General features: G+C 54.5%; 1 protein-coding gene across 1 annotated transcript in view; it reads right to left on the bottom strand.

Annotated features, from left to right (window-relative positions):
- Window positions 1-24,334, bottom strand: part of CAMK2A (calcium/calmodulin dependent protein kinase II alpha) — a 60,738-nt gene that overhangs the window by 23,460 nt on the left and 12,944 nt on the right. The window contains exons 2-12 of the mRNA XM_047868733.1: window positions 23,700-23,794; window positions 16,422-16,481; window positions 9,731-9,785; window positions 8,800-8,865; window positions 8,607-8,679; window positions 5,483-5,585; window positions 4,086-4,169; window positions 3,862-3,956; window positions 2,514-2,636; window positions 2,055-2,138; window positions 516-558 (exon numbers count right to left, since the gene is read on the bottom strand). Coding sequence (XP_047724689.1) covers window positions 516-558; window positions 2,055-2,138; window positions 2,514-2,636; window positions 3,862-3,956; window positions 4,086-4,169; window positions 5,483-5,585; window positions 8,607-8,679; window positions 8,800-8,865; window positions 9,731-9,785; window positions 16,422-16,481; window positions 23,700-23,794 — 881 coding nt within the window. The remainder of the gene's footprint in view (window positions 1-515; window positions 559-2,054; window positions 2,139-2,513; window positions 2,637-3,861; window positions 3,957-4,085; window positions 4,170-5,482; window positions 5,586-8,606; window positions 8,680-8,799; window positions 8,866-9,730; window positions 9,786-16,421; window positions 16,482-23,699; window positions 23,795-24,334) is intronic.

Below are 24,334 nucleotides of genomic sequence, written 5' to 3'. Positions count from 1 at the left end.
CCATTACCCCGGCTCCCTGGTGACACGTCGTGGTTAAGGGCTTGCTCCGGGGTTGCTCAAAGCTGCACCACAAGCAGGCTCTGCCTCTCTCTGCCTAGCAATGGCCCCCACTGCCTTGTCACCAAAGGCCACCTGAGTGAAAGCATGGGGACTGCTTAGCACAGGGCTCGGTAACAGCGGGGAACAGGAATATTGCTACTTCCTGGGCCTACTTCAGTCCTGCCTGGAAGTGTACCCCAGTGTTTGGGAGGACTCCCCCTGGGGCTGGCCCAGCCTGAGAACCCAGCACCGCTGTGAGGTTGGGGCGTTAGCCTTTCCTGATGGGCCTTTGGCCTGCTGACCTTTCACCTCTTGCCACTTGTGGGTGCAAGTGACCTAAGCCCCCAGTCTTTGGTCCTCTGTAGCCCTCACTCTCCCCAGGCCCCTGGCTCAAGGCCACCCAGATATCCAACAGGGCAGTGCTTCCCACAGACCTGTGTGGGATATATTTGGGGCTCTGAGGTCCCACCACCTACCAGAGAAGTTCCTGGTAGCCAGCATTGTGGTGAGGATGGCTCCCTGCAACAGAGAAGGAGGGGGCATGGGGCACAGGAGGTCAGAGGTGAAGGGGGGGAGAGGAGAGACAGAGAAACGGGAGGGGCGGGGGGAGGGGAGGCAGGTGCTGCATTCAGACACAAAGCCAAAGCCTTCTGCCCTGCCCCTCCATCTGTTTTCACCCCACAGCCCAGAGACCGTCCCTGCCTCCCTGGGGAAGTCGGGGAGAGCTAGGCCTTAGCTGGCACAGCTCCTGGAACAGGGCCACCCTAGCAGCAGATATTAATAGGTTCCACTGGCCTGGTAAAAGGGCTCAGGGACACCTGTCAGTGGGGGCTCCTAAAGGCCAAGGAAATGTCCTGCCTGGACAAGGACAATAGACCTGTCCTCCCGGGCCCCCTTTACTCTCCACCCGGTGCATTGGAGCCCTCAGTTCATCATTAGTTTGTCCACTCGGGGCTCCTGGGCTCAGAGCCGTGGAGGGTTAACAAAGAAACTCTTTTGTCTCGATGAGGGGGCTAAGGCACCACCCTGCTGGTTCTGACAGTCTGATCTGGACACTCTCTGAGTCTGACAGTTCATGATTTTAAGACATGAAAAATGGTTCTGACATTTTGAGATTTCCTCTGCGACAACTCCCAGTGGGGGTTGGTGGGGTGGGGGGCAGTGGGACTTAGTTCTCCTGGCCTCATGCTGCCCACCACCCCCTTGGCCCTTGTCCCCTTCCTGAGCTGCCACATCAGGCCTGGGAGCAGTTGGTGAGGAGGTTCTGAATGAGTTGAGGCCTCAGCACCTGTCACTCAGCGTTCTGATGGCTTCTCTGTTCCAGCAGGCTGGAGATTCCTCAGTCATTCTTCCTACCTGCTCGTGGGGTCCCTGGCAAGGTCTAGGCCAGTAGCTATCACAGCCCTGGGGGCACACATGACTTGCTTGAGAGGCTGGCAGCTCCGGGCCCACCTGGGTCCCACTGTGGCTTCCTCTGGGCCGTGACCCCTGACCACGTCTCTTGGCTTGTCATCTCCTGTGTTTGGCAGCCGGATCTCTCATGCCCCTGGCCTCCTGCCCCATCCCATCTCACCCCCTAGAACCCCTCACCAGCCACTCTGGAACCACGCTTCCGGACTTCTGCACGAGCTTTTCTCTCCATCTGGAACATCTGCCCACACTGACTGCACACCGCTAATACCTGCTTGTCATTTGGGGCGTCTGCTTAAATGCCACTTGCCTAACAAGTCTTCCTGGGATGCTTCCGTGGTCCTCCCAGACCTCGACTGTGGCCCTGCTGTGTACTCCTCCAGCCCCAGGGTGTGCCCAGGCACAGCACTCACCACTGCCCCTTTAATGTCCCGCTTCCTTGTCTGTCCTTTCCACCGCCCCCTCCCCAGCCCAGACAGTAGATGTTCAGTAAATGCTTGTTGGCTCAGTGAAGGAGAGAACTTGTGAGGGAGTCTCTCGGCCTCTGCGGAGACCCGACCAAGCTACTCCATGTCGGGGGGCTCGGGAGGGCGGGGACCCGTTACCTTCAGTTTTCTCCTGGCGTTGAACTTCTTCAGGCAGTCCACGGTCTCCTGTCTGTGCATGCAGGAGGCCACAGTGGACCGATGCTGGGGAAAGAGGGGAAAGGTCTGTGAGTGGAAGCCAGGCCCACCCGAGGGCCCCTCGGCAGGGTGTCTCATGGAGATGTGGTCGGGATTTGGGGGGGAGGGGCGGGGGGACAAATCTCTGTTCTAGGGAATGCTGTCCACACTGCAGGTGCTTGGCACCCCCGGCACCCGCCATTCAATGCCAGTAGCATTGCCAGTCATGATGTCAACGCTTCCCGTTCTCACTTCTCCCTGAGAACCACAGCCGGGCAGCGTCTCGTGAGCAAGCTCCCTTGACCCCATGTTGGGCCCGAGGGGCCAGGGGCAGAGCCATGGGGGTCCGGACCCTGAAGTCAGGAGGGGCTCCTGGGAAGGGCCCTGCTGAGGAAGGCTCACCGAGATCCAAGGGTGCTTGAGGGCCTCGGCGGCCGTGATGCGTTTGGATGGGTTGATGGTCAGCATCTTATTGATCAGATCCTTGGCTTCCGGGGTGACAGTGTCCCATTCTGGTGACGGGAACTGGAAGGGGCAGAGGGGCCAGGTTTGCCCAGCCTAGCCCAGGCCACCCCTGCGATCCCCCAGCCCCTGACTGGCAGGGGAGCAGGCAGGGGTCCTACTGCCCATCCACTCGGGCATCCACAACCAGGAGGAGTGGTGACCCTCAACGCAGGGACCCCCCTGGAACCAGAGGAGGGACAGGGTGCTTTGCCCCCGGGGACAAATCAGAACAGAGGCCAGAGGGAAAGGAGGACTTCCTCTGTTGTTCTAAGGCTGTGCCTTGTCTGGGGAGCAGTAGACCAGCGGCTATAGGCCAGACTCCAGAGTCAGAAGGCTGAGTTTAAGTCCTGGCTCTGCCTCTTAGGCTGTGTGACTCTGGACAAGTCATGTGACTCTCAAACTGCCTCTAGAGATGTTGTGAGGATTAAATATGACGTGAAACCCAGAGCGCATAGCTTGATAGAAGCAGCCTTATTGAAAATCAGTATAGGGGCGCCTGAGTGGCTCAGTCGGTTAAGCATCCGACTTCGGCTCAGGTCATGATCTCGCAGTTCGTGAGTTCAAGCCCCGCGTCGGGCTCTGTGCTGATGGCTCAGAGCCTGGAGCCTGTTTCAGATTCTGTGTCTCTCTTTCTCTCTGACCCTCCCCCGTTCATGCTCTGTCTCTGTCTCAAAAATAAATAAAGGTTAAAAAAAATTTTTTTTAAAAGAAAATCAGTATAGCTTGGTCCTTAGGAACACAGACACTAGAGCCAAACTGCCTGGGTTCAAATCCCAGCTCCACCACTTTCGGCTATGCAGTGTGGGCAGTTATCTAACCTCGCTGCGCCTCAGCTATCTTATCTGTAAAATGGGACTAATACTCACATCTCTGTCATAGGTTGGTATGCAGATTAGCTGTAATATATATATATAAAGCATCTAGAAGAGTCCTGTATCAGTGCTAGGTATTATTATTACTTATGTGTGCATTACTATTGGCGGGAGCAGGGTGGGGGGGAGTTGAGAGTCTGGCTTCTGGACCTACTCTCCACCTCTCATCCCACTTGGGTGCTGTTTCTGCCCTCTGGGGCCCCGGGCTAAATCCCGTCACACAGAGGCTCAACCATGAGGCGAGGCCTCACGCATCAGCCCTCAGGCTCTACCCGCCCCACAATTAGAGAGTGGCAGGGGGCCTAAGTGGGTTGGGAGGGCAGGAGGGAGGCACAGGGGTTGACAGGGAGGCTGGAGAGAGGAGGGACACTCACATCATAGGCGCCGGCTTTGATTTGCTGATACAGGCGGTGCTGGTCCTCATCCCAGAATGGCGGATACCCAACCAGCAGGATGTACAGAATGACCCCTGGGAAGAGGACCAGGAGAAGCCTCACCCCCCTGTGGGGAGGAGCCATGAAGAGGGGAAGGATGGGAAAGGAGAGGGCAGCAGAGGGCAGGTGACTGGGGGGATGAGGCGGCTTCGGGGTAGACTCACCACAGGCCCACAGGTCCACAGGCTTCCCATACGGGTCCTTCCGCAGCACTTCCGGGGAGAGGTATCCAGGCGTCCCTGCGAACCCTGCTCCCCAGACACCCAGACAGGCAGACACACACACAGAGGTTGGCACGTTAGCAACCCAGAGCAAGATCCTGCTGGAAGAGGGATGAGGTTGCCCTGGAGATGAGGAAAACACTCCCTGCCCCCAAGAGTATGTCGAGGGCAGGAAGCTCTGGCCCGGCCAGGCAGCAAAGCCTCTAGACCAGGCTGGACAAGTCCACAGTGCACCTGTCACTACCCCCACTCCAGAGCCTATGGCAGAAGTCATCAATCAATCCCAGAGTCCTTCCCGTGGGGTCCTGACTCAGCATCCCTCACTTCTAACAGCCATCCTGCAGCCACTATCAAGCGCTGGTGGCACGCTAGACAAAATGTCCTTGCCGTGTCAGCTATAGCCGAGCAGAACCCTTGCCCACTCCCCACCCTTGTCAGAGCCGGTCCTGGGAGAGGAGGAGGACTCTCCCCAGCTCTGGTTTTGCCTTAAGTCTCTTTTTCTTCGAGGCCTCAGTTTCCTCATCTGTCAAATGAGGGATTAGGGACGCCTCCCTTCACCACCTCCCGGCATTGTTGAGAGGATCTCGCTGGCAACAAACAGGCATCCAAAGTACTTTAACAGATAATCCTAAGAACAGTGACTATCTCTTAAGTGTGTGTGCTAAGCACGGAGCTGAGCACTTACATGTCTGGTCTCACTCCTCACACAGCCCTGAGGAACGTGCTGTTATCACCCCCATTTCACAGGTGAGGAAACAAAGGCTCAAGCAAGGTGACGTGACTCGTCCCAAATCACACACCTCCTAAGTGGCCGAGTCAGAACTTGAACCCAGAGCTCTGGCTCTTAACCGATGATCAAAAGTGCCCACTAAAAAGTTTCCCCAGATAGCGGAAAGGACTTAATTATGCCAGAATCTCAGAGTGCTCGGGCTTGTGTGAGCTTAGATCCTGGCTCTTCCCCTTTTGATCTCCCGTGAACTCTTCCAAGTTTCTTAGCCTCTGCTCCCCATTTGTAAAATCAGGATAATTAGCCCCGGTACCCAGGCTGTTAGGGGAACCCATGGAAACCCTCTAGCCAGGAGGGATGGTGCACGTGCGTGTGAAGAAGCCACGCACTCTTTTCACGATAACCGTGTCCCTGTGCCTGAGTCCCGTGGATATAGGATGGGCAACACCCAGTGACCAGGGGCTGAGTGGGCTGGGACCACTGCTCCCAGAGCCCTGGCTAGTGCAACAGCCATCTCCCACTTGCCCCTGCTTGGGCAGGGCTCTCCTAGAGGCCAACGTGGCAACACAAGGCCGGCCCCCAGTGCCCCTGGCACCCCCCTGCTCCCACTCACCGAACCATGCCTGCTGCTCCCCTTCCACCTCTATGGCCAGGCCAAAGTCCGCCAGCTTCACCGCGGCGCCCTTGAGCTTGGAAGCCAATAGCAGATTCTCCGGCTTCCCAGGACCAGAGAGAAGGGTGAAGTGGGGGAGGAAAGAGCCAGAGGACAGTGATGAGCAGATTCAGAACCTCACCTCCAGGGGCCTGGGCGTACGGAGGAGCAGCTGGACAATCCAGAGGTGCCCTGCACCCGCCCCTCCAGTCCCAGCCACGGGACCGCGAGCTTCAGCCCCCAGACAGGGGACGACCCTAGGGCAACACCGCCATCTACTGCACCAGAAAGACCTTTTCCCCACCCCGCATCCCCTCCTTCACCTCACCTCAGGGTTTGGGGCTGGGGCTGAGGTGAGGGCAGGGAGTTGGGGGAATAGCCACCACTATAATAGAGAGGAAGGAGTGATATTTATTGCGCCCCTCCTAGGTGCCAGTCACTAGGCTAAGTGTTTTGCATACATCATCTTATGGCCTCAGCAGCCTTTGGGGTCAGCATCATTCTCCCCGTTTTCCACAGTAGCCTTCCTACATTCCCCGAAACAGTCATGCTTGTTCCCACCTCAGGGCCCCTGCGCTTCCCGCTCCCCCTGTCTGACTTGCTCTTTCTCTGAGCTCCACAGAGCTGACCTCTTCTCTTCATCTGCTCTTACCTTCATGTCACCCTGTCAAAGGATCCCTCCATGACTATCCAAAGGAGGAGCCCCCAGGTAGCCTCTGTCTTAGCAACTTGTTACCATCTTCAGAGATATCATCACAATTTGTAATGTTTCCCCATCTGTTGTTGTGCTTGTCCATTATCTGTCACCTCTATAGAAAGTGAGTTTCTTACCACTACATCACCCTCACCTAAGACAGGGGACAACGCAGAGCAGACACTTAATAAGTATTTGGCATATGTATGAAGGTGAGGAAACCAGAGAAGTTAAGTGACTTGGCCAAGATCACACAGCTGATAAGTTAGAGAGCCAGAATCGAGGCAAAGTCAGGCTCTAGAGCTGTATTTTAACCACTCTAGGCTGAGAGAGGGCCTCATATATGCTGCCTGGCCTCTGGGGCCCCAAGGCTGCTGTCTTCTGCTGGGTCTGGAGAGGAGGAGATGCCCCTACACAGGACAGAGGGAAGTGGAAGTGAATCCTGCAGTTAGATAGCCCTCGCTTCTGACCCAAGTCCACCATTTCTATGCCGTGGAACTTGGGCAAGCCATGTCAATCCTGAGCTTTAGTTTCCTCTCAGAAAAATGGATCAAGCCCAGCTCACGGAGCGGTGTGCGGATTAATCCGTGTAGAGCCCTTGGCAGTGGCCTACAGCGTGTGGTTGATGAGCATTAGCGCTCCCAGTTTTTGCTTGGGGTGGGCTGGGGGTGTGGGCTCCAAGTCCCCGGAGACAGCTGGTTTCCTCTGACCCCCTTCCCCACTGGAACTTCCGAGGGGTCCCACCTCTGACCTTCCACTGACCAAAGTTAGGCGGGACCCAAACAAATATAGCTCCATCCGTCCCTCGTTAAGGCCTCTTTTATCCTCTGGCGACTGCGTTCCCAAAGTGTCCTGGGCCTTGGTAGCTGTCCTGCCCTGATTTGATGAATATGCCACTAATTAATCTAGGCAGAGTGGCCTAAATTTGCTCTGCCTCTCCTCCTTTCTCCTCCTGTGCAGGGGCTGTAGCTATAATGGGAACAGGCCCTCTGGGAGAACTGCCCTGCAGTCTGGCAGGACCCACTGGGAGTGCACACTCACCTGTGGGTGTAGACTGATAGACTAGGAGCTCACGGGAGCTCAGCTGAGAAACCATGGACTGCTCGTGATAGAGGTGGGCAGGGGCTCAGGTCAGAGCACTGCATCCCAAAGAGGGACCTGGGTCCCACTGGAGGATGCCCAGGGCGGGCGCCCAGAGAGGGCGCCCAGGATGAAGAGGGCCTGGAAATCCTGTCCTGCCTGGGAACGGAGGAGAACAGCCTGCGGAAGACTTAGGAGGTACAACAAAGCTGCCCAAGGGTCTCTCGGCTGCTCCAAGCTGGAGGCTTGATCTGTGTGGCCCCAAAGGGTAGAACTGGGGTTCACAGACAAAACTCCCACAGCAGGAAAGACTGAAGGAGCATTTCCCAGTGGTTCAAGGGGGATACCCCATAAGAAGCAAGTTCAGAGTCACCGAAGGCCAAACGCAGAGGTTCAAAGGCACCTAGAAGGAACTACTGTAGAAGCAGGAACTGCATTGAGGGGCTTTTTGGCCCAGGCCACTGCGGGCACAGGATCTGGGGTCAGAAGGCCAGGGCTCCAGTCCTAGCTCAGACACAGCTGAGCTGCGTATTCTTGGGCAGGTCCCTTAGACACTCTAAGCTTCAGTTTCGGGCTCTGCAAACTGGGGATACCAACCGAGGTAACCAGCCTCGATGCCATGAGGCTCAGCAGAGGAGAGCTAGGAGTCTGTGCCGACCAGGCAAGGCTGTGTGGCTCGTGCCAACCCTAGACTGCACGTCTGCTTAGGTCTGTCCATCTTCCCATTCAGGTGGGAAGAGGAAGGACTCTGAGGACCCCGAGACCTGTTTTTCTTCTCCCCCCACCTGCCAGAGACCCAGAAACAAGAATGACAATGTGTCCGAGCACCAGACACTGTGCTGTCTCCTTTGACATCCTCAGCAACCCTGTGCAGAGGTTGCTATGGCAACCCCACTGTAAGGAAGCTGAGGCCTTGAGGCTAGAGAGTGGCCTAGCTGGGCCTTGGACCCCTTCGTAGCCAGTACTGTCAGTCTAACTACATCTTACCTGGTCTGTCCCAAGGCACATGGGGCGAGGAATCAGGACACTGGATCCTGAGCCTAGATACTCCTCCCTGAGCCCAATTTCCTGATCTGAACAGTGGCGTCTATATTCCCCACCCAGCCCAACTCAGGGGATTCTGGGGGCTCCTGGGTGGCTCAGTCAGTTAAGTGTCCAACTCTTGATTTCAGCTCAGGTCATGATCTCATGGTTCATGAGTTCGAGCCCCGCGTCGGGTTCTGCACAGAGGCTGTTTGGGATTCTCTCTCTCTCTCCCTGTCTGTCTCTGCCCCTCCCTGGGTGAGCTGCACCCCCAGGTGGGTCGCTCACCTTCAGGTCCCGGTGCACCACACCCATCTGGTGGCAGTGCAGCACGGCCTCCAGGATCTGCTGGATACAGTGACTGGGGAGAGAGAGGAAGGGGTCACGGTGTGAACGCAGGCCTCTCCCGGAAAGCTGGAAAGGCAGGGAGGGAGGCCCCCTTGGCCCCAGGCACCATCGCCAGGCTGCACCTGGCACTCACCTGGCATCAGCCTCACTGTAATACTCCCGGGCCACGATGTCCTCAAACAGCTCCCCACCAGTAACCCTGGGGAGACAGGCACAAAGTCACCCTCCCACAAAGGCCCCAGGTGTTGCCTCTTCCGGAAGAGTCTCCAGGAAGCTAAGGACGGGACCCAGGGACCTCAGAACCTCAGCCCAAAGAGAGGAACCCCAGGGGTGTCTCCTGTTGGAACCCTCTTCCTGGCTTCTAGCCCACCCGTCCACCAACTCCCCTCCCCTCCGCCACCTGCCCTTCTCTCCCACTGGGTCCAGGCTGCACTTAGGACAGGGATGGGACACTCAGAACGTATCACTCAGGGTCATCAGGCTCCTGGAAGCCCAAGGACTGGGTTTTGTTGCTGTTATTGTTGTTTGTTTGTTTGTTTGTTTGTTTAGTAAACTTGATTTTTTTCGAGGAACTTTAGGCACACCGCGAAACTGAGGCACAGAGATTTCCCACACACCCACACATGCAGAACCTCCCCCACTATTAACTGTTTCTTTTTTACGGACGGGACCAGTGCCTTCACTGAAGTTTCTCTGCCAACCCAAGAACCTATCATTTCATTATTGTTTTTCCTTCCATTGACTGGCTTTAAGAACTTCACAATGACTCCAAAAGGAAACTTTCTATCGCCACCAGACATGCAAAGCCAGCATCACTGGCCACAAACAGAAGCAAAATGAAAGCTGTGCCAAGGAGAGGAACGGGTATGTGTCGCCTTTTCAGGGAACCCCACCTGCACTGCTTGGGTGGCGGGCCTACCACATTTGGGAAACTTCGGTCTCAGAAGAGGGAATTCAGCCCAGCCTGGGAGCATTTGGGAATCGGGCCGAGGGACCCAGCCAGGTCACCCCGGCTCCGGCTGCCCCCCTACCCCTCGTACAGCCCGGGGTGGGCCCAAACTCACAGGTCGAAGATCAGGTAATGGTGTCCCTCCTCAGAGATGCTGTCGTGGAGCCGGACTGTGGGAGGGGCCCAGGCAGCCAGTTAACCCGGAAGCACTGCTTCCTGCCCCCTCCTGCCCTCTCACCTCCCCTCCCCCGCCCCCCAACAGCCAACATGCCAATTTCTCAGTCACTGAGCACAAGCTAGATAACAGGTGCTTTGACAAACTAAGTAAAGGATGGCTCACTGACTTCGGGCATCGTCAGAAGAGGCCCGGGTTTAAAGGTGAAAGACCCCTCCCCGCTTTGGTGAGAGTTTGACCCCTTTCTTCCCCCAAAGCTTAGCTTCTTGCAGGGCGAGGTGGCATCATCGGATCAGCCCGTGGCTCAAATCTCTGCCACTTCCTAGCTGTGTGACTTCAGGCAAGTTGTTACACCTTTCTGAGCCTCTCTTTTCTTGCCTGGACAATGAGAATGAAACTTCTGGACCCTCAGGCTTGTTGTGAGAATTCCATGAGTCACCCAGCCGGTGTTCAACCAACGCGGCCCTGAGTGCCTAACCCCACTGTGTATCCAGGTCTGAGATAAGAGAGCTGGGGGGTGTGGGGGACAGTGGTCCCTGAGTATGAGCATGCTGAGAAACTCATCTCTTCCTACCTCATTTACCAAGAACAGGGGCAAGGCTCCCAGAAGCCCAGAGCTCCCTAAATTACCCCCTGAGATTCTAGAAGGAAGGGCCCGAGGCCTGGGGTTGACTCTAGGGGGCTGCACCCTGCCAACCAACTGCATTTTCTCCCAGGACAGCTTCACATCCTTCCCTGAGCCACAGCCTAAAAATGTCCACAGAGCGGGGTGCGGGCTCAGAGAATTAAGATACATCGCACAACGGAAAATTACACAGCTGTTAAAATAATACGGCAGTTATGTATCCACTGGTTCAGAATCATCTCTGAATTATGTTGTTTGGCAAAAAAGCAAAGCGCAAAACAGCGTGCGTGGTACTTTTTATAAAAGATGTATTTCAGCCTGTCTGTGACATAAGCCTCTCTGGAAGGATACAGAGAAGTGGGCACTGGGGTACCTTGGGAAAGGGAATCGGGAGAGCAGGGGTTGTGAGTTGTTGAGACTGTTTTTTCACTGTGAGCCCTAGTGCCATCTGAATTCTTGCCATGGGCATGTATTTCTGACTCAATATTGAGTCCCCTAAATGGCTTAAGACTCTCCTATCTGCACATAAAGTTTGGAGAAGCAGGATCAAAAACACAAGAGTGGGTGTCTGCTATGGGGGAGGGGAGAATGTGACCAGAGATGGAGGAGGAAGGGAACACAAGTTTATTATTTTTTTTAAAGATTTATTTATTTAAGTAATCTCTACACTGAACGTGGGGCTCAAGTTCACAACCCCGAGACCAGGAGTCACACACTCCACCGACTGAGCCAGGCAGGAACCTCAGGCATGCAAATTTAATTAAAAAATTTTTTTTAATTCCTAAATGATGATATGTGTTTATAAATGACAGAAAGAGGGGCGCCTGGGTGGCTCAGTCGGCTAAGCATCCGACTTCGGCTCAGGTCATGATCTCAGGTTTGTGGGTTCGAGCCCCGCGTCGGGCTCTGTGCTGACAGCCTGGAGCCTGCTTCGAATTCCGTGTCTCCCTCTGTCTCTGCCCTTCCCCCACTCATGCTCTGTCTCTCTCTCTCTCTCTCTCTCTCTCTCTCTCTCAAGAACATTAAAAAATCTTTTAAATAAATAAATGACTGAAAGATGTGTTAAACAGATGTTTATTTTGCTCTTAACTAAGCTCTACGCTCAACTTGGGCTTGAATTCACAACCCCGAGATCAAGAGTCGCATGCCCTACTGGCTGAGCCAGGCAGGCACCCCTGTTTGTAGTATATTTCAAAGCAAAAACAAGAAGCAGGTTGCCTACAAGTACATATTATGTGATCCGGCTTTAATTTCTTCTCAACATTTTATTATAAAAAATTTCAAACACACACTCACGTGAACACCCGTGTACCCCCCACTTGGGTTCTATCATTAATCTTATACTTGCTGCACTACGTTTCTACCCATTCCTCTACCTATTAACCTGTTTCCATTTTTTAAGGCATTTCAAAGCAAAGGTAGGCTCGGTTTTTGAAATGTCTATGTGCAGTGAAAAGAGCATCCTGTATATTCTGTGTGCAGAATCTGGCAACCCCGTATTGGTGCCCTGGCCAGGTCCCCTTTGGTAAGATGGGGTCGCCATCCTGCAGCTGCCAGGGGGGTTAGCTGCTAACAGCTCACATCGACCCCCTTCTCTGGAGAACTCCCCACTGCCTACAGAGCCACCTTGTGTACAAGGTTACCTGCAGCATTCAGCCAAGGACTGACTACTGTGGGAGGGCAGGGTCGGTGCTAAGGGGCAGTCTCTTTGCTTTAAGGAGGGACAACCCCAAGACACGATTTATGTTCCAGTGTGTATGCCATACACACACCTGGAAGTGGGTCTAAGTTAGACTTGACCTGAGGCCACACCCTTGCTCAATTTCTTCCCTTTTTCCATCGTGGTTCACCCAATTCCTTGCAGGCCTTCCATGGGAACACACCCTCGATAAATCACGAGAACCTGAATCCCTGCCTCAGGCTCCGCTTCTAAGAAACCTGACCTGAGATAATATGTATAGAAATACTCTCAGGTCATGATCTCACGGTCGGTCCGTGAGTTCGAGCCCCGCCCCGCGTCAAGCTCTGTGCTGACAGCTCAGAGCCTGGAGCCTGTTTCCGATTCTGTGTCTCCCTCTCTCTCTGACCCTCCCCTGTCATACTCTGTCTCTCTCTGTCTCAAAAATAAATAAACATTAAAAAAAAATTAAAAAAAAAAAAGAAATACTCGAGAAGGTACAGACATCATATATCATATGGAAACATGTATCATACAAAGTTAGCATTGATAGTGTAACAAGATAAAGTTTTTAAAAAGACCCTTTCCTTGGGGAGTAGACTCCTTATTGCCTACTGGGTTCCTGGCAGGCATGTGTGTTTTTAACTTCTCTTTCCTGAGCATGAGAAGCTCTGAGAAGCCAACCTGCGGTCAGAACCATCTCAGAATGGGCTTTTAGAACCGGGTCAAGAGGCATTTGAGAGGAGCTCCAAGAAGACTGGACTCCTGGATCTACCCTCTGACTGGAAGCCTCAGCTCCTTTAGAGAAGATTCTCAGGTTTCAGAGAAATGGACAAAATTGGGGGAGGGGGAGGGTCCTTCGGCATTGACTGTAGCTCAGATAGTAATTTTATGCTGATTTAAAAGGCTGCCCCTCTAAGAACCCAGGCGACAGGAACACAGGCTGGATTCTAGCCCCCACCTGCATGAGGGCACTGGCGTTAGTCCCTGAGAGGAGGTGCCATTATAGCTACCCAGGAGATAAGACACATCAAACCTCCCCTCCCATCCGTGAAGGCTACCCTGAGGAAAAAAAAACTGAGCCCAAAGCCAAAGAGGAAAGGAAATTTTCAAGAGCCGCCGCAGGGTGTGAAAGGGTCTCACCACCTGGTAGAGATTGACATGACTGTGGTCGTTGAGTTATGCTGTCAGTTTTTGACTTTTTAGAAATATTGTCATAGATCAAATAGATCTGTAACCTAGTTTTCATTTGTGTAGCTGAGCTCATGAATTTCTGACATGCCTTGCATATTTCCAACAGTTACCAGTTTTTTCTTGGAAATTAGAGGCTGGTGCTTCTTACCCTATCCAATGCCCCCTGACAACACATTCCTGATGTCCACTTGGGAAGCTAAAGAGAACGGCTGGGAACCTGGGCTCTGGAGTCAGTGTTGCTGGGCTCACCTCCCAGCGCTGCCTCTTATAAGCTGTGCAACTTTGGGCAAATTAGGTAACCTCTCTGATCCTCCTTTCCTACCAGCAGCGGTAACACTACTGGCCTGCTTTGGAAGTTAATCGATGATACTTGTAAAGCCCTCGATACAGTGCCCGGCACAGGGAAGAACCTGATAAATGAAAACACCATCGTCTTCATTATCAACCAGCCCCCTTCTCTTGCCCACCCAAATCCCTTGTGAAACTCTAGGGTTGTCCCCTACTCCCTGGGATGGCCTTTGGGGTTTGCCCCATCAGCAGGTGGCAATACAGAGTGTAGGGCACTGTCCCATGTGCATGACACAGTTGGGCCGCCCTGTGCTAAGCCACGGCCTCCCTGACCTGGTCCCCTTGGGGCTGGGCACCGGCCACACACGGGCAGCAGCCAGTAAGCATGGCTAGAGACACCAAGCAGGCTGGCTAGGACTCAATCTAGCTTCTCCAGGCACGGACTTGCCTCGTGGGTTTTGTATCCACGGCTGTACCTCTTTGCATTTCTTTGGGCAGATTATAATCTATAATCTATTTAGAAGTGAGATATTTGGAGGCTCAGGAAGTAGCACCCTTCAGGGCCCTTCCAAGCCCTAAGATAGCTCGGGTTCTTCCCCCGCGTCTTCCTGGTCTGGGTCTCAGCTCGGCTCTCCACTTCCCTGTGTATCAGCCACCCCCGCCCCTTCCTTTCCCCCTCCCCACCCCCATCCTCACTTCTTCCACACATCCTCCACCCCTAGCAGAGGCCTTGGCACACGGTGGGGCCTCGGATGCCCTTGCTATCAGGTGAAGGAAGGAAGGAGTAAATGATTCAAAGATGACAACGATATTAAAGGTGACAGCCATCATTTCTGAGACTTCCCCATGTGCCAGGCTTGTACTAAGTGCTTTACTTGCACTTTCTCATTTAACCCTCCAACAGTTGTAGAGGGTGGATATCATGATTACCCTCACAGAGGAGGATACCGAGGGTCAGAGAAGTTCAGAGCCTGCCCACACTCAAACACCCAGTGAACAGCGGAGCTGGGATTTGACCCCATGTGTAAACCCCGTTCTCTTCACCGCCATGTTAAATATAGGGCCCCAAACTGTTGACCAAACACCTGGATGGCTCAGAGGAATGAGAATCGTGCCCCTCTAAGAACCCAGGCGACAGGAACACAGGCTGGATTCTAGCCCCCACCTGCATGAGGGCACTGGCGTTAGTCCCTGAGAGGAGGTGCCATTTTCGGGTAAGGTGGTTTTGTGGAAAGGTGTGGACTGAGAAAAAGGGGAGCAGTCTCATGATAATAAAGCACTTACCTCGGGACTGTCACTGTGCTATGCTCTATCTAATCATCACAACCCTATGAGGTGGGTATCATTTCCATTTTCCGGCTGAGAAAACCGAGCTTCAGAGTGGTTAAGCAACATGTCCGGGGTCACACAGCAATTAAGCAGCAAACCCAGGATTTCAGCTGCAGTCTGTCAGCCCCAGAGCCCATGACTACTGCTCCCCATGCACAGCTGGGAATGAGAGGGGGAAGGAGGTGCAAAGAGGAGGCAGCGTTGACCTGAGACAGCTGCAGCACACCCCCTTACACACACCCTTACACACACACACACACACCACCTCCTTCCTCTGGGGCTGACAGGCTTTCTCAGAACCGTGGGACTTTATCGTCAGAGATCACTCACAATCCTGCCCGTCATACAGCTGGGAAGGTGGAGGCCCCGCCCAGGCAGGAGCCGGCCTAGGGCTGCACAGTGAGTCTGCAAGCAGGTCGGGGATCGGGGGTCCAACCAGCCTCGCTCCCCACCAGCTGCTTTGCTGCCCCTCTTCTGATTCTGGCCCTGGAGCCTCTGGCTGCTGTTTGCACGGCTCTGCTCCCCTTCCCTGGGCACAGGGAAGGGGAGGTGCCTTTTGGGTATAAATACCAGATGGAGCTGCTTCTCTCCAGCAGGAGAGTTAACCCTTGGGGCTCTGGGCACAGAGAGATGCTTCCTCCCCACGGGCGAAGGCGTGGCGGCTGTCAGAGTTGGAATATTCCTCAGAGAGCACCTAGGCCTTAGTCCTCAAAGCGTGGTCTGGGAACCAGCAGCCTCGGCATCGCCTTGGAGCGTGTTAGAAACGCAAAACCTTGCCCCCCCCCCCCGCCCCCAAACCCACTGAACCAGAATCTACCTTTTAACAAGATGCCCAGATGATCCAGAGGGTGCTTCCTTGTGAAGTTGGGGAGGAAAGTGGCTCAGAGAGGGAGGGGCTCCCACCCAAGGTCACACAGCCATTCCCTGACAGAACTCCATCTAGAATCTGCACTTCCTCCCCACGCCCCACCCCCAGCCGCCCAACTCAGAACCATGATGGGCAGGGATGCAGCCCCCCAATCATGTAAGGGGGAGGTGGGAGGCCAGCCAGTGACATGTGGTCTAGGTCTGGCCTCTCCTGGCGGCCTGGGCTCAGTCTACCCCGGGACCGGGGCCACCTTGGAGCCTGCCTCTGGGGGGCAAGCAGGCAGCTGGGCTAGGCAGGCGGCCCGGCCACAGTGCCAGGCTGACTCAGCATGGGGCAGGTTTGGGGAGTGGGGCGTGCTGGTCAAGGCCAAGCCTGGCCTATTTTCGTCTCTCTCAGAGCTTCGGGAGTTTTCCTGCAACAGCTTTTCCGAAGGAGGCTGCCGGCAGCTGCGTGGGCTGGGAGGAAGGGCCCCTTCTTCACCTTCCCCTCAACCAAGCTGGTCTCTGAGAAACGTGGAAACCATTAAAGGTACCCCCTTTCCCATAACAGGGGCCATGATGCCCAGAGAAGAGAGCAGCTGCCCTCCCAGCCCCCAAACACCCACCAGGCCGGGTGCCACCCACACCCCTCCCCACTCCCCAAAGCTCACCGATGTTGGGGTGCTTCAACAGGCGGCAGATGCGGGCTTCACGCTCCAGCTTCTGATGGTCTGAAACACAGATGCCCAGGTAAGTCCTGGGTGAGGGAGGAACCTTCCCCCACTCCATCTCTGCCTCTTCACGGGCTCTTATGATCTGCACCTGCCAGGGCAGCCCCTGGGCCCCGCCTGGAGAAGCTCGCCTCTCTGGCAGGGGCCCTGGGTCCTCCAGGAAGGCAGCGGGATGCAGCAGAAGGGGGAGAGACCAGGTTGCAGTGCCTCAGAAGTCCCTTCCTCTCTCTGGGCCTTGGTTCCCGGGGCTCTCAACTGAGGTACCTCCTAGAGCCACAACCACGGAGCCCGGAAGGGCCCCCCAGGGCAGGCCCCTGCCCCGCCCCCAGCCTTGCCCCTCCCATGGGGCTCCAGCTGGGACTGAACCACTGACAGGCACTCCTCCAGACCCACCCTGCACAACCCTCTCCCTTGGGCTTGGGACCTTCACCTGTGTGGTTCTCTCAGCTTGGAACTTTCCCTTCCAACCTCCCACCCGGCCATCATTGGCCATCACTCGTTCATCCCACCTGTCTTCAGATACACTTTCTCCTAGCAGCCTGTCCTGACTGCCAGGCTGGTAGGGGCCCCTCCTCTGGGTTCTCAGGGCCCCTGGACAACACATCCTACCTTGTCTCATGGACCGGGACCTTGTCTCGTGCCCTTAAGGGCAAAAACTTGGTCTCTGTTGTACCCTGGCATCTACCCAAATGCCTGGCACATAGTAGGTGCTTAAGAAATAATTGAAGTAAAGAATAAACCATTGAATGGCGAACCTTTCTAAAGGAGTCTGTATTTGCTCTGCAGGAGAAGAACTGTATTAATTTGCAGGGGCCACCCCCCTTACAGGAGACTCCGGACCAAGGACACAGAGAGCCCCAAAGAATCTGCAGTACAGAACCTACATGTGACAGCATCGGGGCTTGCCCAGAGCTCTTGCACCTGCTTTCCAGGACTTTTGTCCAAACCCCCAGGGAGAGAGGACTTGTTCAGAATCTGGCCCCTCTCCCCCCCCCCCCCATAGTCACTGACTCTGGGACTGCTGGGAACAATCATACCCATGACCCCCTTCCATCCCCCCAACGACCCTGTGCTGTGGGCATCCCTGTCCCCATTTTATGCATGTCTCCATCTCCTTTTGGGTGCTTTCCTCACAGTTCAGTAGTTGATGCCTTAATTTAAAACAACAACGACAACAACAACAAAAAGGGAGGCGGTAGCAAATCTACAAGATTTACTATGTGCCCCGTGCTGTGCAGGGCACTTTTTTTTTTTTAATTTTTTTTTTTAACGTTTATTTATTTTTGAGACAGAGAGAGAGCATGAACAGGGGAGGGGCAGAGAGAGAGGGAGACACAGAATCTGAAACAGGCTCCAGGATCTGAGCAGTCAGCACAGAGCCCGACGTGGGGCTCGAACTCACGGACCGAGAGATCATGACCGAGCTGAAGTCAGACACTTAACCGACCAAGCCACCCAGGGGCCCCTACAGGGCACTTTTATATGCATCTCAAGTGCTTACAACTGCCCTTTGAGGGAGGTACTGTCACGTTCTGGCTTTACAGAGGAGGAGACAGAGGAACAGGGACGTTAAATACCTGGCTCAGAATCACAACTGTGGTGATCAGTGGAGCCACACTTTGTACCCAGGCAGGCAGACTCCGGGGAGGAGCTTTAAAACCCTGTACTATACTGTTCTCCGCACCCTGACTCATTGCCATCACCTCCACCTGCCCCCAATTTCTGAATGGGAAAATCGAGGCCCATGCCAGGGAACTCACGCAGATACTCACAGGCAGAGCCAGGACTAGAACCCAGTCCCTGAATAGCCCCTTCAGGGCAGGCAGGCACCAAGGAAGATTATAAGGATGAAGCAAGTCCCAGCTCTTGTCCCCAGGCAGCCAGCTCAGCTTTCCCCTGCCTCTTTATCAGAGCAATCACTATTAGAGCAATCACAGCCGTCCTCCATGGGCTGCAGAAGCCAAGATCAATACTGAAATGTGGCTTTTTCATCAGCAAAGCAATTAAGTCCAATCCTGTTTCCATAGAGCGTAAGCTCAGCTCCCCAGCTGAAGGTGGACTACAGGCTGGGGGAGGGGAGGTTGTGCACACGGGGGTGGGGGGCTTCCCCTGGTCCCCCCGTCCTTCCCAGCCTCCTTTCATATCTTCCAGGGCGGGGGCAGGCCGATTCCCACACAGAAGAGGGGGATGCCCAGATCACACCGCATTGCAACTTCCAGTGCTAGAAGCATTAATTTGTTGAATTTACGTAAACATATAGGTTTTCCAATGGTTTTCGTAACTGTGAAATGCTTTTATTTTCTAACATTCTTCGAAGAATGTAGGGACTGTGTTTCTCTTGACCTCTGAGGACTTGCTCTGTTATGTAGGTAAGGAAACTGAGGCCCAGTGATGAAAAGGGCAATCCCTTTATCAAAATCACTCAGGGGTGCCTGGGTGGCTCAGTCGGACTTCAGCTCGAATCATGACCTCATGGTTCGTGGGTTTGGGCCCCGCATCGGGTTCTTTGCTGGTGGCTCAGAGCCTGGAGCCTGCTTCGGATTCTGTCTTGGGCTCTCTCTGCCCCTCCCCTGCTTATGCTCTTTCTGTCTCTAAAATGAGTAAACATTAAAAAAAAATTTTTTTTTAATCACTCAGTAGGGTGGTCAAGCCTTGTTAGTACTCAGAGCTTTGAGGAACTGCTCCTGGATGCTGTCCCTAATGCAGCCAATAGTCCTTGGCAGCGAAGAACCTCTTATTAAAATATGAATTAGGTGCTGTCACTCCCTGGCTTCAAACCCTTCAACAGTCCCTAGTGTACTTATAATCCAAACTCCTCACCACAACCAGCCAGACCCTGCTGGGTCCTGCCTCATCTCGGCCTTGGAGCTTCAGCCACAGTGGCCGCCTCCTTTCTGACCTCAGGCACACCAAGCCCCTTCCCACCCCAGGGCCTTTGCATTCGCCCCGTGCCTTCTGCCTAGAATGCTCTTCTCCTGGGTCTTCTTATGGCTGCCTCCTTCTCCCCTGGCAGGTCTAGCACAACGTCACCTCTTCAGAGGTGCCTTTTCTGAGTGTCCCCTTGCCCCATCACTTTCCCACTGCCCTGTCTTCTTTATAACACTCCTTGCTACCTGAAGTTATCCAGTTTATTTATATGTTCAGTGTTATTTTCAGTCTTCCCCCTTAGAAAATGGGTGCGGTGAGAGCAAGACCTTGTCTGCCAGTCGCTGCCGTGCTCCCGGGGCCCAGAGCCACTAAGCAGCTTGCCCAAAGTCCCATAGCTAAGAAATGGCAGTGCTGGGATTTCAGCCCATGTTAATAATTACTATACTATATATTGCCTCCCATTCTTATAATTAATTAATTGACAAATCAATCCATCCAGCTCAATATAGTCCCACAATGGTGAAGCCTCCTGCCCAGGTACCTGGAAGGATTAGCCCCAATGCCCACTACAATACCTTGTGAACCTTCTCCCCCCCCCTCCCTGGGGGCAGACCTCCAGGGTGTTGGGGTTAAGGGGTCCTACCTTGCCCAGGAGCTTGGCAGGCAAGCGTGAGTGAAAGTAAGGTTCAGGGTGAGGTTCCTGGGGCCAGATAGCACCAGAAGGGCAGGGCAAGACAGAGCAGGGCATGGGGGCAGGCTGGAAGTCTGTGCCTGCAGAGGGGGTGGGCTCCAGCAGGCAGGTGGGCAGTGGGACTCTGGCCGGAGGCACAGGACAAGAACCAGGGGGAAAAATAGATTTCAGAGTCTTGCAAGAGGAAATGCCCCCACCCTCTGTAGGGCCTCAACAGGGTTCCTGATCCTGGGGGGGGGGGGGGGTTAGAGAAATAATCCTAAGGAGCAACAGTGCCAGGCAGGGGTGGGGAGTAAGATGAGGAAGACGGGGAGATGTGTCTTACTGCCTACTTCCCATCACGGACCACAGGGGTAGCCTGAATGAGCTCATGCCGCGTCCTGGGACTGGTCGCCAGGGAGCCAAGGAAGTGACCCCTGAGCATTCGGATAGAGAGTGGGTACTGTGAAGGTGTCTGTACCCCAGTCAGTCTCCCCTGGCTGTGCCAGCCACATCCATGTGCCCAGCGTACCCTAAAGTGTTAATGAATTTTTCTTCTTCTTTTTTTTAATGCTTATTTATTTATTTTTGAGGGCGGGGGGGGGGGGGACAGAGAATCCCAAGCATGGTCAACACAGAGCCCGACATGGGGCTCGAGCTCACGAACTACCAGACCGTGACCTGAGCCAAAATCATGAGTCAGCTGCTTACCCGACTGAGCCACCCAGGCGCCCCTAATGACTTCTTTCTGTGTGCTAGGTGAGGCTGGGGTTAGGAAGCATCTGGAGCCCCCGGCAGGGAGTTCTCGCCGGGCATATACTAGCTATCATCACTGCTGATAGGAGTCTGGGCCTCACCTACTGAATCCAACCCTCCGGGGTAGAAATAGGGCAGCTGCATTTTTTTAACCTCTCCCAAGGGGATTCAGCAGGGCTTGGGACAGGCAAAATTTGTACTTTCTGTTCCATGTCTTTATGGCTCCTTGGAACCATTTATACCATAAGTATCTTATTTAAAAGAGTAGTTTGGGGGCGCCTGGGTGGCTCAGTCGGTTAAGCGTCCAACTCTCGATTTCAGCTCAGGTCATGATCTCATTGTTCGTGAGTCTGAGCCCCATGTCAGGCTTAGCGCTGACAAGGAGCCTGCTTGAGGTTCTCTCTCTCCTCTCTCTCCCTGCCTCTCCCCTGCGCTCTTTCTGTCTCTCTCTTAAAATAAATACACATTTTTTTTTTAAAGAGTAGTTTTAAAATACATACAAGAAAACATCTCCTGGGTTGGGGAGCCATGCAACAGCAGAAGAGGCTGACCCTGGTGGGGAAGGGGAAGGGGAAGCCACAGCCCCCACCCAGGGGAGGACGGCTGCTCCGGGTGGGCATGGCCCCTGCGGGGAGCTGCCAAAGTCACCGGGAGTGCCAGCAGGAGAAGCTTAGGGTACGTTGCCAAATATTCAGCATCACACTGCTCCCCACCCCGGGCACCATGAGTGGCAAACAAAGAAACCTGTGAAAAGCCACTCTTTTCCTCCCCTCCCGCTGGGGACAGGAGCGTTGGCAGTTGGCAGACTTCTTTGAGAAGATTCCCTGGAGAACCTCCCCACTCCCACCCTCCACGCTCACCTAGGCCTGGACCACCTTCCTCTAAGGACGTCAGAGCCTCAACAAATCACCAGAGAATGACAGGGTGCCTGGCAGTTTCCTCCTGGCACGGCCCAGAGTCTATACCGCCCGAGGAATGCTTAGTCCTACCTTCCAGAAAGGAGGCAATGCCCTTTCCATTCTCCCCCATAAACATCTGTCTCTTCCTGTCAGTGTGTGTGTGTGTGTGTGTGTGTGTGTGTGTGTGAGAGAGAGAGAGAGAGAGAGAGGGCAGTGAACTGCCCAAGAGCCCCAGCATCAAGGGAAGACACTGGTTCCTGACCCTCCCTCATTTTGGAGCTACCTCAACTTGCCATCCCGAGTCATGGCTCTAATCTTGCCCCCACTGTATCTCAGGGATTGGGACGTCTCCTTTGATCACTAGAGACATAAAGCACAGAGAGGGCACTAGAGTGCCACTAGTCACACAGCATGCAAGGCAAACCCCAGCATTCCTGTGGCCTTCCTGCCCGCCCTGACCCCTGACCCTGGCTCTGGCTCCGGACTTTCCACAGGTGTCACCCTTCCACACCAGCTTTCAAGCTGAATGTGTGCCATCCTGGCAGGTTCAGGGACCCTCAGAGAATCCACACACACACACACACACCCTGCGTCTTCTCCCAACAGGACACTGGCTGCCTATGGGGGAGCTCAGTGACTAGGAGAAAGTGCTGGGCTCCCAGCAGCACTGAGCCAGGGGGATGAAAGGCAGCAACACACGGTCAACACAGGGCCCGCTGGGAGGCCTGCGGGGGACAATGTGAACATCCTGTAACAGCCTCCGTGAACCCCACACCTGCTGGGCTCCAGCCCAGACGCAGCTGCTGCCTATGCCGGGCAAACCCCTGGACACTATGCCAGCCCCTCGCTCGACGTCCCCCAGGCTGCACCTGCACCCGCCTCACCCAACAGAATTCCCTTCGCCTCCAGGGGACCCCCAAGGCAGCTAGACACCATTCAGAGCAGGAATTGGAGTTTTGAAGATAACCTTCCCCAACCCACTGACTATGGTTACTGCCCTTCCCGCTGTAATCACGTGCTCAGGGCAAGAAGCAAGGCTCCTGGGCAGGCTTTCCAAGTTCCAGTGTCCACACGGATCACCAGTGCACCTTGTTAAAATGCACATCCTGATTCCTTAAGTCTAGAAACAAGAAGCCTTTCTAACGATCTCCTGGTGACGCGGATGCTGCTCGTCTAGGACCATTTCCGAACTGGAATGACCCGGGGATCTCTTCCAAACCCAGGTCCCACCTCACACGGATTAAATCACAACCTCGGTGGGTAGGAGCCAGGCATCAGGAGTTTCGGAAGCTCTCCGGGGGTCCTGGGGTGAGGACAGTTTGGGGAGCCACCGTTCTAGGGAAAATTTAGGGATAAGAGAGTGGATTTGCGTGGCTGAAGTAGAATGTACTTGGCGTTAGCTGGCCTCTAGTAGAGCACTGGGATGTGTTGGGTGCTCTCCTAGGTACTGGGGATAGCAGGGACTGAGACCCATCCCTACCCTCTTGGAGCTTAGAGTCAAGAGGCAAGATGGATGTGAAATCAGGGACCAAGTCAGTCAATGGGATAAGTCCAGGTTGGGGTAAAGCCACAAAGGTAAACAGTAATAACATATAAAATAGGGGAGACCCCTCAGATTTGGGGGTCAGGGAAGCCTCTCAAAGGATGGGACATTGAGCTGCGCCCTGAAGATTTAGAAAGGATCAGGCTTGTAAAAGGAGCCAGGTGAGGGAGTCCCAGCAGAGGGAATGGTGGGTGCAGAGGTCTGGAGATGAGAGAGGGAGCAAGTGGCAGAAAAACGGGGAAAGGAAGTGCTACCTGGAGCCTTTGCCTTCATCTGGGTGGGAGGCAGAGAGGCCATGGCCTCCGGTCTAGATCCCCGAAGGAAGGAAAATGGAGGGATCTGCGCTCATAATACCCACAGGAGGAAGCAGCTCCCTCCTGCAGCATCACCCAGGAGGACAGACCCAGGTCCTGGCTCTAACCCAAGGGGTAGAGGGTAGCAAGAGCCCCAGAGGGCGGGCGAGGCATAGGTCTGCTACCTACCTCTGGCCGACAGCTTCTTGGTGTTGATGATCTTAGCAGCATACTCCTGGCCAGCCAGCACCTTCACACACCTGCGCACCACCGAGAAGGCTCCCCTGGAAAGACAGAGAAGGCGCAGGGGGTAAGGAAGGGCCCAAGGGACGCATCGCTGGGACAGACCAAAGCCCACGCGTCTGCACCATGCTGGCTAGGGAGACCTTCTGCGGGGCTGCAGGAGCTCCCGGGGACAACCGTGGCCTGACTCGGGCACGGGGCGGGGCTGGAGACCCGGGAGAACCACTGGTAGCAGATTATCAGGGCCTTGGCCTCACGAGAGACGAACCTTGCAGAGTTGTAATAAGTTGGGCTCTCCAAGTTGTAAAACATTAGAATCGTGTAGTGTGAGAATCATAGCATCCCGGTCTCTGAAAGATTTTACTGTTTCATTCTTTGAGTAGGTAACACATCAACTCGGTTCAAAGTTCAAAAGATTGGAAAGACTCCCTCCCACCCCTGTACCCCAGTCTCCGAGGTCCCGTCCCCAGGGACAGCTAGTGTTACCAGGTCCTTGAGCAGCTGTCCACAAATACTCTCCCCCACACAAAGGTACTGGAACTTGCAGACCATTCTGCACCCTCCTTTTTTTTTTTAAAGTC

Source organism: Prionailurus viverrinus, chromosome A1 (genome assembly GCF_022837055.1).
Source record: "Prionailurus viverrinus isolate Anna chromosome A1, UM_Priviv_1.0, whole genome shotgun sequence".
NCBI lineage: Eukaryota > Metazoa > Chordata > Mammalia > Carnivora > Felidae > Prionailurus > Prionailurus viverrinus.
This window is presented reverse-complemented; position numbering and strand designations above follow the sequence as displayed.